This window comes from Ochotona princeps, chromosome 12 (assembly GCF_030435755.1).
Source record: "Ochotona princeps isolate mOchPri1 chromosome 12, mOchPri1.hap1, whole genome shotgun sequence".
Taxonomy (NCBI): domain Eukaryota; kingdom Metazoa; phylum Chordata; class Mammalia; order Lagomorpha; family Ochotonidae; genus Ochotona; species Ochotona princeps.
Window position 1 is genome coordinate 36,810,099 of NC_080843.1, and position 15,266 is coordinate 36,825,364.

The window sequence follows — 15,266 nt, forward strand, 5'->3', positions numbered from 1 at the left end:
TACAAAGTCAGATATACTGAGAGGAGGAGAGACAGAGAGGAAGTAGAGCTGCCGGGATTAGAACCAGCGGCCATACGGGATCAAGGCGAGGACCTTAGCCACTAGGCCACACTGCCAAGCCCTATGTTTTTATATTCTCATTAGAATGAAAATAGTATCAGGTTTTTAGCAATTTTTAGTTTGTTTTCTGTAATTTTTTGTTCAGCACTGTGGTCTATTCTCATACTTGTTTGATATGAGCTTACATATATATGTGTGTGGGGGTATATATGTGTATATGTGTATATATAGATATACACACATACATAGATATAAGTAATGGAAACCTATGCATTATGTTACAATTGAAATCTTTCCTTTTTGCTGTAAAAGTTGAAGATTGTGATTGATTTCTCTTTTATGTCTTTTTGTTCTTGTTATGGATAGAAAAGCTTTCTCCATTCCAACGTTACATGATATTTTTCCTGTATCTTATTTACTGTATTAGTGGCTGTATTTAACAATTTTTTTCTAAGCTTTCAATGTAATGTATTTCGAAAGCTCTGGAATTAAGTATTTCCTGTGCTTGTGATTTTAGATGTTTGCATAGATCAGGCTAGACTGGGAGAGTTTGAAGAGAAAGCTTCGGAACTGAACAAAAAAGTGAGTAACTACTTTTGCAACATCGTGTGTGAGGAACCATTGCAAGACTGGTTCTGTGGCCTTGCTTTTCCTTATTTACCACCCTGTAGTTTATGCACAGATGTCTTCTTTGAAGAAAGATTTAAGGAAAATTTAAGCCTGTGCATAAAGTATTCCTTCAGAAACAGAAAATGGGTTTTCTATAAAATGATGGATTTCAATTCTTTTGCTCCATTACAATTTTGTTTTCCTTTAATTTCTAGCTTATAAAGTACTTGTAAAATTTTATTTTTGAGGAGTTTTGTTCTTTTACATTTCTTTCAGTAACTCTGACTTGATTTCATGAGTTTGTTTCACTGAAAGAATATTTATTTATTTTTTTAAGATTCATTATTATTGGAAAGCCGGATATACAGAGAGGAGGAGAGACAGAGAGGAAGATCTTCCATCCGATGTTTCACTCCCCAAGTGAGCCGCAACGGCCGGTGCTGCGCCAATCCGATGCCGGGAACCTGGAACCTCTTCCGGGTCTCCCACGCGGGTGCAGGGTCTGAAAGCATTGGGCCGTCCTCGACTGCCTTCCCAGGCCACAAGCAGGGAGCTGGATGGGAAGTGGAGCTGCTGGGATTAGAACAAGCACCCATATGGGATCCTGGCACGTTCAAGGCGAGGACTTTAGGCGTTAGGTCACGCTGCTGGGCCTGAAAGAATGATAGTTATTAATACCGCTATCAAGCAGTGAGCATTTACTGTGTCTTGAACACTGCCAGGCAGTGGGCATTTTTTAGTATAGTTAATCCTAAATGTACCTTGAGAGAATTGTGCATTTCTATAAACTCTGAAGATGAAATGTAACTTGTGATAGGTATCCTTTCGTAAATTCCTTCTACTTCATGAAAAACATTGTAAATGTCTGAGCCCTAGAGCTTTGAGCTTACTGCACACTGAGAGATTGTGATAGTCCCAGGTTTTTGATCACATGCCAGATATGTGATCACATATGAAGATGTTGGTCATTGAGATGAATTGACTTCATTTACTGTGGGATTCAAATTGGTGGATTGCCCTAAGTGATTGGGTTAATAGATGCTCATGTTATGGCAATCCCCCAATCCCCACTCCACTTTCTATATTTAGTAAGCACTTAGACTTTTAATTAGAAATTACAAGCTGTGCATCTTTGATCCAAAAGTCTGAAATCTGAAGTGTTCAACATCTGATCAGTTGGAGCTCCAGCATAGCATAAGTGAAAAATTCTCCAGCTAACCTAATGTTTGTACCACTTTAGTTATACTGCAAGCACTTTGTAAAAATGTCTTCTGGCTGTGTATAGGGGTATGTGAACCAAAAAAGAATTTTGTTTAGACTTGCTTCCTACTCCAGTATATATCAATATATAGCTACAAATACTCAAAATCCAAAAAATTCTGAAATCTAGAATACTTTGGTCCTGAGCACTTTGGGTAGTTACCTTTCCTATCTAAGTAAACTTTAAAATCCTCACTTGGTATACATCCTTGAAAATATGCATTTGTATTTATAGTCATTTTTAAGTGTATAGTATATACAAAGCAGTTTTTCAGCATCTTTTTTCTTGAAAAAGAATGCTAAGTTTGAAATGTAAAGGGAAGAAAAACCTTGATCAAGGTTAGTTGTCTATTTTTCATTTTAGTCAGAATTATGTGTCCTGGATGTATTCAGAAAATACTGTTGGCTCCATAAAAGATTTCTATTGCCTTACCATTTTGTATATATCAGCAAAAACTTTGTTCTGATAGTTTTATAAGGACACATGTAAATACTTTGCTTTAGGCAGGAAACTTTCATAGTTGCTAGACACATTTTTTATTTTGGTGCATAAATTTGAAAAATGAAGACCAGAAATGTCAGAAAGTATATAGAGAATATTGAATTATCAACCTTCTTGCACAGATGCACTAATACATTTACCCTACGGACTGAAATTAAGCCGAACTTCAACGTTAACTGTGTTTCTTGACATTTTTGTGTGTAATTTTGTAAGTGCAATACTGCTCTAGTAACGCTTTTCCGAGAAGGCCATCATACCAGTTTTGTAAGGTAAACTTCTAATGGAGATTCATTTTTTTCCCCAAGGCAACAAGGATTTTTGTGTAGGCATTACTTAAATGGTAAAGCAAAGTTTGTTTTTTTCTGATCTTTTTGTGGGGAGGATATGGGCATTTTTCTCATTTAAAAAAGAATGCTTTCTGTGTGGCCTAGTTAATTTAATACATTTGGCTACAGTGTGTGAATTATCATTCTATTTGTTTAGCTAGCTTTGACTGGAGCTATACTGGGCTAAAAACCAGAAGCTTGAAAATCCATCAGGCCTTCAAATGGGTGGAAGGACTCCAAACACGGGGGCCATTTCGCATTGCTTTCCTAGATGGAACGCGTGAGCTGTTTTGTAAGTCAAGGACCTGAGCCTGAAACCAGCACTTAGCTGGAATGCATCATAAGTGGCAGCTTAATCCACTGTGTCATGGTGCAAATCCCAAATTCATTCTTATTAGTATAATTTAACGTTTTTGTATTCACAATTTGGTGCAAGAAGTTAAAAAAAAACCTGCCTTTTGGGAAAGCCACTACTATTCATATTTGAGAATCTTTGCAACTCCACTTCTTGTCCAGCTTCCTGCTAATGTTCATGGAACTAACAGGGGATGGACCAAGTGCTTGGACACGTGCCACATGTACAGGAGACGAGGATAGATGTTTTTTTGCTTCCGGCTTTGGCTTTTACCATACATGACTGTTGCTATCTTTGGGGATTGGACTAGTGGATGGATGATCTCGCTTTTGCTCACTCTATCTTCGTCTCGCTAGCTGTGCTTTGAAATTAGAAAACATCTTTTTCTAATGTTTTTTCTTATTATATGTGTATCAGTGAAAATCATCTTCATTGTAAAAGAGAATAAAACATCTAAGATTTTTGATCCTGAGAGAGTGAAGATTTTGATTCTATTGATACAGCTGATTCACATTGCAAAGATGGTTTTGACAGGAGATGGCTCATCACTTCAATCTACAAGGATTTAGTTTAATTGCTTATGGAAGGCACTGGAAGGGTACTGAATAAAGTAAAAGAGCTTCATTTCTGTGACCTTACATGTTGATCAGTGTTGCACTACATTTCTTTTTTCTCACTGTGTGATAATTGCTAATTTTTTTTTTTTTAATTATTATTGGAAAGGCGGATATACAGAGAGGAGGAGAGACAGAGAGGAAGATCTTCCATCCAATGTTTCACTCCCCAAGTGAGCCGCAACGGGCCGGTGAGCGCCAATCCGAAGCCGGGAACCAGGAACCTCTTCCAGGTCTCCCACACGGGTGCAGGGTCCCAATGCATTGGCCCGTCCTCGACTGCTTTCCCAGGCCACAAGCAGGAGCTGGATGGGAAGTGGAGCTGCCGGGATTAGAACCGGCGCCCATATGGGATCCCGGGGTGTTCAAGGCGAGGACTTTAGGCATTAGGCCACGCCGCCGGGCCCTATGGAATGTATTTGACACCTAGACCAGGACAGCAAAAGAAGACTTCAGTGAGGAAATGGTATCTAATATGAGCCCTGAGGATGGATGTGAGAGAACAGCTGGAGATATCAAAGAAAAGTAAATGTATTTAAATTCATTCTGAATTTTCTTCATCTCATGCTTCCTGTATGCCAAACCAAATTTACAAATGTTTTCTCTCAAAATCACTTTCCTTTGTTTTATGTACAAAATTTTCCAAGTTGCAACATGTTTTCAGCTTGCAAAACACTGTGCTCCTCTTAGCTATACCCTCCCTGTGTGTATTTTCTTCATTCAGCGAGACAATAATTTTTGGATTCCGTAGTCTGATGGCATTTCCTTGCTGTTACCCTCTCTTTAACCTGATTGCCATGCCATAAGCATTGCTCTTTTAGTCCATCTTCCACACTACTGCGTGTTAGGTTTGGCAAAGTACAAATTTGATCGTATTATTTTCTTAGTCTGTGTATTCTGATTGTTCTCCATAGTTTGTTAGAAAAAAGCTGTCATTCTTTGACTTTCTGCAAAGTTCTTTTCAACTGTTTCATTCCTGTGTATGTCTCTTGCTTCATCCCCTGCAGTTTGTTCTCACATCTCCTTTGTGAGGCATACAAAGGATTGCTTGTCATTCATCCACAAAAGCTGTACTACTTCCTCACTTGAAATGCTAGCTGTGTTTTCCAGTTAACTCTGCAAAGTTCTTCAGATCTCATGTTAAGCATCATTCCTCCTAGAATTGTTTAGTGACTTTCGTGCTTCCTTTTAGATTTAATGTTCGATGTTTTTCACTTTGCCACCAGACATTGTGCTTGCTGAAAGCACTGTGTTCTGTCCAGGTTTGCATCTGTTGCAGTACTGTAGGCATGCAATTAAGTGTTGATGGTATAACAAGAGATACATAGGTTGGGTCCAGACCCCAGGACCAGGTATTAAGCTAATGATCATAATGAAACCTTTAATTTTGAAAATAAAGAAGTCATGCTATTCCTGAGCTGTGATTTACAAAAAGCGAGAGAACTAAGAAAAAAATTTGTAAGAGAGGAAAGCTTGGCTTTGAAAGTATTGCTTTTTAATTTTCTTCAGAGTTTTTTTTTTTTTTATTAAATAGTTGGAAATGCATTGATAGGACTTATCTGTAGTCTGGAATTGAGAGGTTGAGCTTGGGCGGATTTAGATACTACTTGGATATGAACAGTAATTGAAACGATGTTAAAGATAACATCTGTCAAGAATTGTGGAATGAAACAAATGGATGGAAAAAGAATTTTGTGAAATGCAAACACCTGGGAGTGGTACTTCTAAGAATGGAAATGCTCAACAAAAACTAGTAGGTACAATCAAGTAGTACCAGGAGAAACAAAACAAAGTTATAATAGATCACACAGGAAAAGAACAATTGAATAGAGGAACAGATTTCTAAATGTTTTTTACTGTGTGTCATATCTGCTTAATATGGAATGATGAAAATGCTTTGTAAACTGTATTCAACATGATAATGATCAATGCCATGCTTTTCTGTTATGTATTTTAAAATAACTAATGTGACTGAGGAACTGAATGAAGTTTTAAATTAATTTTTAAAAGGATTTTATAAATATTTGAGAGACGGAAAGACAGAGAACATCTGGGCCTGGCGGCGTGGCCTAACGCCTAAAGTCCTCGCCTTGAAAGCCCCAGGATCCCACATGGGCGCCGGTTCTAATCCCGGCAGTTCCACTTCCCATCCAGCTCCCTGCTTGTGGCCTGAGAAAGCAGGAGAGGACGGCCCAAAGCTTTGGGACCCTGCACCCGTGTGGGAGACCTGGAAGAGGTTCCTGGTCCCAGCATCGGATTGGCGCGTACCGGCCGTTGCGGCTCACTTGGGGAGTGAATCATCGGATGGAAGATCTTCCTCTCTGTCTCTCCTCCTCTCTGTATATCCGCCTTTCCAATAACAATAAAATCTTTAAAAAAAAAAAAAAAAGAGAACATCCATCTGCTTGTTTACTTTGCAAATGGCTGCAACCATGTTGGGCCAAAGCCATGTGTCTGGGGCATCCTATAGGTCTCCCATATGGGTGCAGGAATCCAAGCACTTGGGTTCCTCCACTGTTTTCCCAAGTACAGTAGCAAGTAGCCTAATCATAAGTGGATCAGCCAGGTCTCAAACTGGTGTCCATGTGGGACACTGGCCTCACAGGCAGTGGTTTAACCCACTACAACATGATGCAGGCCTCAATTTAATGTTTAATTTAAATATATATTTCAGTAGCTGCTTGTGGTAAATAGTCAGCAAGTTAAGAAATGCAGCTACAGAGATATCCCTGGAGACTCTAGGAAGGCCAGGGAATTGGGAATTTGGTAACCTACAGTTTCTAGAGTCAGAGTGATATCTGAGTTGAGTCTTAATGAATAATAAATTTTGAGTTGTTAAGTTCAACAGGTCAAATATGTGAGTGTGATTTAAGAATTCTCTCTGAAGATGAGGCTCAGGCAAAAGTAAGGCTCTGGTTAGAGAAACTAAAAGGGATAAAGTCTGGGACAAGATATATTGGGTTAACAGTGCACAGAGGTGTGTTAATAGAGTACCTGAGGTGGCTCTGAATGACAAATTGTGTGCGCCTTGAGACCCAAGCATAGGGCAGGTTGTAGAGTATTTTATTAGGCCTAGTCTTTGTGTATGTCTGATGTAACAGATGGAGGAATTTGGATCAGCTGTAGCTATAGTGCGAGTGATGGTAATGTTGGTGTGGTTTGGGTAAACTGTTGAGCAGTTTTGACCTGTTATCCTTATAAAGGAACACATGATGGACAGGGAGAGAATCAATCACAACTTATTTTTCTGATTTATAAACTTGGAATTAAAAACAAGTTATTTCACAATCTTGTTGAAGAAAGTTTAAAAATGCTTCTTCTGGTGGCATAAGTATGTCTACATCTGGCTGGTGTCAGGGTATGTCAGGTATGTCCACTTGTCAAGGTGAACATTTGGCCACTATATCTTCTGGAATGCCCATATTGTATATTGGTGTCTGGATTCATGTTCCTGGACCACCCTCAGCCCTGGCTTCGAGCTGATGCACACTCGGGGAAACCTCCAGGAGATGGCTGAAGTTATCACTCTAAAGTGAATTCTGGGTTCCTGACTTCATATGAGCTATTGCTACCATTTGGGAAGTGAACCAGCAGATGGAAGTCCTTCCTCTCACCTGTGCCTTGTTATTTTTAAAAGAAAGGAAAGCAAAATCATACCCACTGCTGTTAGTGCTTTAACAGTTGTAAAGCTCGAAGGGAGAATGTGCATATCAAGGGTCGTGATGCTATAGAGAATTTTTCTTTCCTTGAGTTCCTGAAACTGCTTCTAAAAATCACTTCAGAATCATTAGTCTCTAAATATGAATTGCAGGGAGTTGGTGTGGTTTCATCTTAGTATGTCAGACTCAGGAGGCAGAGGCTGTAGAATTTCTGTCTTACATCTTTAAGCAGAGGAAGAGATGCTATCGCTGGCTGCTTTGTGTTGGTAAGGACCAGAGAGAATTGCTTTTCAAACTAAGTAAAAACCAAAGCCCTTTGTACACTGTAGAACCATAGATTTTTGTTTTCCTGTTTGAGGTTTGACTAGAGCTTGAAGTGTGGAAGTTATGTGCCTGTGTTTAATGTTTGAGAACCACAGGGCACCCCTCCCCTCTTCATAAACTTCCAAACTTTCTAAAAGACAGTCAAATACTGGGCCTGGCATGGTAGCCTAGTGGCTCAAGTCTTTGCCTTGCACGCCCTGGATTCCCAAATGGGTGCTAGTTCTAATCCTGGAGGGCCCGCTTCTGAGCCGGCTTGGGGAGACCAGACAAGAATGGCCCAAAGCCTTGGGACCCTGCACCCATATGGAAGACGCGGAAGAAGCTCCTGGCTCCAGCCTTTGGGTCAACTGAGTTTCAACCATTGTTGCAACTTGGAGTGAATCATTGGATGGAATATCTTCCTTGCTGTCTCTCCTCTGACTTTCCGAAAAAAAATAATTTTTTTAAAAGACAGTCAAATACCTGTTATTGATTATGAGACCATGCATCATTGAAATGTACTTCTGTTAGAGAAGCTTCAGTCATCATAATGGCAAAATAAAGCCATTAGAGTACCTGTCAGCATGGGACAGGTGGCTGTGTGATCTCAAAAACTCACAAAATTCACGAAAGTTCACTTGGCTTCTTTCCAGAAAGTGTTGCATGAGAGACTTAAATATTAATTTTCCATCAATATTTAAGGATATGAGGAAGATATTCCAAAGATTAAGTAATTAATACATTTATATTGTATATGTGTTTAATAAAAATCAATCTTAAAATATGTCAGTAAACTTCAGATAAATTTCTTCATGTACAAGTTTTTTATAGTTGAGTGTGAAGGAATTCAGTACAATGGTTTGCTTTATTTCAAAGTTGTCATGGTATTTAGGGACTTTTAAGAAAAATTCCAAGGTTATATGGATATCTGTGGGCCTGTTTGCCTAGATTAGGTCACAGGCTCCATCTGTGCTTTCTCTGCTGTCTTTTGACGTGATTTTGGTGGACCTAGAAAAAGTGTGTGGGTGACTTAGCAAAGATTTACCCCTCGTTTCACCAACCCAATTCAGAAATTCAGTATAAAGAGTGCTTTTCATTTCTGTCTTTCTTTTTTTAGTTTGAAAAAGAGTTTACAGACCACCAAGAAACCAAGGCACAATTGCAGAAAAATGAGGCAAAGATTAATGAGCTTCAAGCAGAGTTGCAAGCTTTTAAATCTCAGGTAAACTGCCAGTCTAAGTGATTTTGTTACAGAAACTGCACTAGGGTAGCAAAGTTATGTTATGTCTTCATAGCACCAAGCTATTTCAACTTTAATTTCAATTGCCTGCTTCCATAGTCTTATTTTGATGGATTTTTGTTGTGTTTAGCTGTATAAATTTGACTTTTGAATGTTTGTGTATTCTTAGAAATACCAATTTTCTTTCTACTTAATCTGCCTTATGTGTTTTTCTTCAGCTTTATTCCTAGTTTCACATGTTTTCTGAGTAATTAAGTATAAAGGTTAAAGTCTTTCACTCACAGATTTGTCATTCGTCATTGATCTTTATCCCATACGGCAAATTATTGCTCAGTCTAGTTTTCAAAACCTTCAGCTGATAGGTACCTTGCTGTAAAAGATAACCTCTTGCTGAGAACATTTTCTGATAATTTTTCAATTTCCAAAAGTAAACAGATTTAAAACATGACAAAAAGAAGCAAATCTGGATTATGAATCCGATAGCTCGCATGCACCCTCTCCACATAAAACATTTAGAGAGCAGGAAGTACAATCATCTCTGTGCTTTAAGTGACGAGAGATGAGGCAGACTTTTCATAGCTAACTGTTCAGTAGATTTGCCTTATGATGGGGAGCAATATGTATGGTTTGACTATGTTGACATAGTCTTTGATAACATTTTATGTGTTATTACCAATTCTCTTTAAGATACGGTCTGTAATTTTGTTAGAGGGTATTTTGAACATACCATAGAAGATAGTTACATGTTATTGTTCAACTTTAGAAAAAAATCTCTCCAAGAAGATGATTGTTTTTCTAAGATTTATTTTTATTAGTAAGGCAGATCTACAAAGTGAAAGATACAGAAAGAAAAATCTTTGATCTACCCGTTCACTTCCCAGCTGGCTGCAATGGCTGAAGCTGAGCTGATGCAGAGCCAGGAGCTTCTTGATGTCTCCCACATGGGAAGGATCTCAAGACATGTGGCCATTTTCCACTGCTTCCCAATTCCACAAACAGCTGGGTGGAAAGTGGGACAGCCAGTACTACAATGGGCACCCATATGTGATGCAGCACTTGTAGATGGAGGACTAACCAGTTGAACCAATGTACAAGCACAAGAAAATGATTCTTATTCATGATATTTTTTCCTTCCCCTCGTTCAATCCCTAAATGGCAGCAGTGGCTGGGCCTGGACCAGTCAAATCCAGGCGACTGATCCATGTGTCTTATATGAGTGCCCAAGTATTCTGGCTGTCTTGTGCTTTTTCAGGTGCATTAGCAGGGAGCTGAATCAGAAGTGGTACAGGTGGGACTTGAACTGGCACCCATTTGAGATGCTGGCATTGCAGTTGGTGGCTTATCCCAGAGTGCAATACCAATCCCATGATGTTTGCTCAGTGTTGGAAGAATATATTACTTTTCATTGAAATTATTTATTTTTTTCCCATTTGGCTCCTTGGTTTGTTACGTTGATAGGGACATTTGCATTCTGAAGGTCACAATGACCTATAGACCTTGGCTTAAAATATTTTTCTTAGTATGGGCTGAGGACTGTTTTGTTTCGTTTTCTTGCTCTTGTTTCTTAATAGAAAAAATTCTTGTAGATGTGTTCCACAAAACTGTTGTTACATATATATACACACATACATGCGTGTATACACATATATACACATACACCCATTCTGACAAGTTACCATGTGGTATTTTTACAAGGAATGAGATTAAATTCAGTTGTGAAGCTGACAACAACAACATTTTCTGAATTCTTACATTTTGCATGGTGATGACCTGTGTTTATGGCTGTTAGAAGAAAATCTAGAATTAGAGACTAAATGTTGATCACCCTATTCATTTCTTCAGATTTAGTTTGTAGTTTTTATGAAATCTCTGATCATTCTTTTTTGGTCAAAGCTCTACTGATGATGAAAATTATGAATGAAACATGTCCCGTTAATCTGTGGTCTTACCCTTCGTTCCTTCAGTTCACCAGCCAAGCACTTGTGAGGTGCTGGGGATATGACGAGCAAGATAGTCAGTGTCACCCCTCCAGAATCTCATTTTCAGGCCAATCATGTCTTACGAAACGAGCTGGGATATAGCAAAATTCAACCATATCTTCGTTTTGAGACATTAATATTTAAGTGCAGTCGTGTTTGTGAACGTAACACACATGCGTCCTTAACATTCAAAGGATGATGCCATCTTCATCATAGCAACCTGGGGTAACCCTAGATGAGCTGTGCTTTACATCTGCTGTTTTTGATAAGGCATGCTCTTTGATTTGTATTCTCGCCTTTTTTTTCTAACACTATCTGAAAGTGTTACATTTTTTTCCTCTAGTTTGGTGCCCTGCCAGCTCATGTGAATATTCCTTTGTCATCAAAAGAAGATGGAAGTGGCCCCCCAGCACCACCTCCTGCTCCTCCACTGCCCTCCTGTGGAGGGGTGCCTCTGCCACCCCCTCCTCCACCCCCTCCTCCACCTCCACTTCCAGGAATGCCATTGCCATTTGGGGGTGCTGTGCCTCTGCCACCTCCCCTGGGATTTCTCGGTGGACACAATGCACCACCACCACCAAGCCTGCCATTTGGATTGAAACCAAAGAAAGAATTCAAACCTGAAATCAGCATGAGAAGATTAAATTGGTTAAAGGTAAGCGACATTAGTGGAGGAGAATATAGTTCTACTTGGCTTAAAATTTATTTGTATTGACTTACATGTAATTACCAGTGGACATTCTAAGGAAAACAAATGATACATTTATCATTTATATATATATTTTAAAGAGCATAACTGTGTTGACACACAAATCCCTTTACTCATAAGATTTTCTGGTTTACAAATTTGGTAAAAGTTGGTGGTGTTACAGTAGTAGTTAATTTGTACCTATATGTATTATTAAGCATTGTAACTGAAGCCTGTAGGTAAAATGTTTCTCAAAAACCACAAATGTTAAATTTCTCCATTTTTACCTGTGTGGCAAAGTATACCCAGATGTTAGAAACTGATAAGCTAGATCACAGGAATTTTGAGTCCCGCAGAAAGATGGTTTCCTGGTCACAAAGACAGGAAATTCTCTGCATCAGCTTTTCTGCCCATTGAATCATGATGCAGGTGGCTGGCTATTAGAGTTGAAAAGGAACAAATTGTTTGATCATTAGAAATTTTTCTTAGAAAACTAATAGCTTGTAAAACTAGTGATTAATACTACACATGTAGAGGGAAATCTTTAGAGATAAATTGGTATAGATCCTCTGGGTGGTGTGTGATAGTGGGCCTGTATGTACTGGGCTGGGACAGGTGAAATACTCCACTGTTTTTGAATGGGTCTTTACTCTGACTGCAGATCAGACCACAAGAAATGACGGAGAACTGTTTCTGGATAAAAGTAAATGAAACTAAGTATGAGAATGTTGATTTGCTTTGTAAACTTGAGAATACATTCTGCTGCCAACAAAGAGGTAAGTTCAACATCATGATTTTTTTTATTAACTTATTTTTGGAATTTCAACATTGCCAGTTTTTGTGTACTAACCTGCACAACATTTCAGGGATCCTATAGGTGAAATTGTTTACATTTACAATGTGTAAGTGATCTAAGTATATTGTTAAGCACTTCGTCACATGGTGTATTGGATTTTACATTTTTTTAAAGATTTATTTATTGGAAAGTCAGATAAATAGAGAGGAGGTGAGACAGCAAGATCTTCTCTTTGATGATTCATTCTCCAAGTGGCCACAACTGCCAGAGTTGAGCCGATTGAAAGCCAGGAGCTTCTTCCAGGTCTCCTGTGTGGGTGCAGGGTCCCAAAACTTTGGGCTGTCCTGAACTGCTTTCCCAGGCCACAAGCAGGAAGCTGGATAGGAAGTGGGGCCGCCGGGATTAGAACCAGCACCCATATGGGATCCTGGTGTGTGCATGGTGAAGACTTTTGCCACTAGGCTACCACGCTGGGCCTGGATTTTACGCTTTTAACAATGCACATGATTAAAATAAATTTGTTAAATATTCTAAGTAATATTTTTTCGAGTGGTCCCCCTGGAATACTTCAGACCTTTATGAAGGAGGATGTTTCATAACTAATTTTATGTGATCATTCCTTTAAGAAAAACATCAAACAGTTTAGGTGCAGAGCATTTTTAGGAGGGGTGTGCAGAGAAATCCCCAATACCCCAGTGAGGAGTAACTAATCTTTGTGTCCTACCTAGTGAGGTATGAGTAAATCCACGCTGGCCATTTCCTGTCTGATTCTATGCTTTCCTTGTTGTCTGTCTGTCTATTCTAGGTTTTTCTTTTTTTGTTGGTATGTTTTGAGGGGTTTCTGGAGTGATCCCGATGGTCATTTCGAGGGAGGGTGGGGACCCAGAGCCGGAACCAGGCAAGGACCAGAGAAAGCTCTCCTCCCTGGTCCCGAAGGAAGTTTATTGTTCTTCTGTTTCTGCGGACCGCTCAGGGCTCCTGGTTGTTGTTCCGATGACGCTGGTTCCTGCACGGCAGAGTTTGGACTTCTTCCATCCCCTGCAGAAGCTCCAGATAGGGGTGGGTGACCTCAGAGTTCTCGGCCTCCGAAGGCACTCCAATTCCCCGTGGTCTCCTTGGCAGTTGGGATGTAGTCCTAGTTGCTTATGTTGCTAGTCCGTGGTGAGGACCTGGGAGTCTTCAGGGTTGGGATCCGAGCCTCCTCCTGTCCACCTGCTCCACTCACCTGAACTGTTGACACGTCTTGTCAGAGCTGTAAGCCAGTAAGGACCACCCCAGAAAACAACTAAGTGCAGCAAAATCATGCTTCAACACTATAAACAGCTAAATACTAAAAAGAAAATGGAGACGAGACAGCCGAATAGTAATCTATAGCTATTTTAAGGTGTATAGAACCCGTTTGAATATAAACCAAAACTGAAATGTCTATGAAGAAGTCACAGGATGTGGTTGAGAACCTGCATTTTCCTATTAACATTGGTTAATCAAAATACCATGTCAATTAATACCATAATGTTGTAAACTGTTGTAAATATTATGTTGGGGCTTTTAATTGATTGGGATGATACTCTGCCGGCTCTACCTTCAGACCAGAGATGGTCTCACCAAGAAACCATTGAACTTACCAGGACAATAAGATGCTGGACTTTATGCTTGGTAAATACCTCCAATGAAAGAATCTCAACTGAATTTGAACTATGGTAATGCTACAAGGTGAAGCAATCCACCGTGGGGGGAGGTTTTGGGGAGGGGTGGGGGGAATCCCAGTGCCTATAAAAATGTGTCACATAATGCAATGCAATTAATAAAACTAAAAAAGAGGGCCCAGCGGCGTGGCCTAGCGGCTAAAGTCCTCGCCTTGAACACCCCGGGATCCCATATGGGCGCCGGTTCTAATCCCGGCAGCTCCACTTCCCATCCAGTTCCCTGCTTGTGGCCTGGGAAAGCAGTCGAGGATGTGGCCTGGGAAAGCAGTTGAGGATGTGGCCTGGGAAAGCAGTTGAGGATGGCCCAAAGATTTGGGACCCTGCACCTGCGTGGGAGACCCGGAAGAGGTTCCAGGTTCCCGGCTTCGGATCGGCGCAGCACTGGCCGTTGCGGCTCACTTGGGGAGTGAATCATCGGATGGAAGATCTTCCTCTCTGTCTCTCTGCTCTGTATATCCGGCTTTCCAATAAAATAAAATAAATCTTTTAAAAAAAACTAAAAAAGAAAGAAAAGCATCAAACAAAAAACTATGGATTTTTCTCTAGTGAAAATTTTGTCACATTATGGTATGAGTGACTGTCCCATGCCCAGTTGGTATGAGGACACGAGGTAGAACTATCAGTATGCCAGAGATAATCCCTGGGATCATGGAACATGAACAGCCAGGGGAAAGAACAATCTGAGTGGAGAATCTGAGAAGAATCTTGGTGGACAGAACGAAGAAGCGATTTCTTAAAATGCCTGTCATTTGCCAAGTGCCACGTTGGGAAAGCTTACACATCTGCCCTCACATTATAACCTGCCAAGTGAGTTGGCAGATACCTGAAAACTTAATTGTTTTCCTGTGAATTCTTTTCTGAAAGATAAATGTAAATTGGGAACTCTTTCAAAAAAATAATTGTGTATTAGCAATTCTTTCAAAAAGCTGTCCCCACAACACTAGCTTTCTAGACTTTCAGGCAGTCCAATAAGTCTTCAGATATTTTTTAGCACCATTGCTCATGACTAGAATATTAAAAATTATATATTTGGATCTTTGTCAATGGAGAATTTTCTCAGCAAGTTCAACATAGGAAAATTGTAACGTAAGCAGATCTTAACTTTATCTTTTGATTATGAAGAATCAAAATTATTTTTGAATAAGATTAATGTACTCTTCAGGCAATCA

General features: G+C 39.7%; 1 protein-coding gene across 3 annotated transcripts in view; it reads left to right on the top strand.

The window, feature by feature from the left end:
- DIAPH3 (diaphanous related formin 3) overlaps positions 1 to 15,266 on the top strand; it is a 472,570-nt gene that overhangs the window by 158,080 nt on the left and 299,224 nt on the right. For all 3 annotated transcript variants that reach the window (XM_058670671.1, XM_004577440.3, XM_058670670.1), the window contains 4 exons: positions 578 to 642; positions 8,806 to 8,910; positions 11,251 to 11,562; positions 12,257 to 12,371. In XM_058670671.1, coding sequence (XP_058526654.1) covers positions 578 to 642; positions 8,806 to 8,910; positions 11,251 to 11,562; positions 12,257 to 12,371 — 597 coding nt within the window. The remainder of the gene's footprint in view (positions 1 to 577; positions 643 to 8,805; positions 8,911 to 11,250; positions 11,563 to 12,256; positions 12,372 to 15,266) is intronic.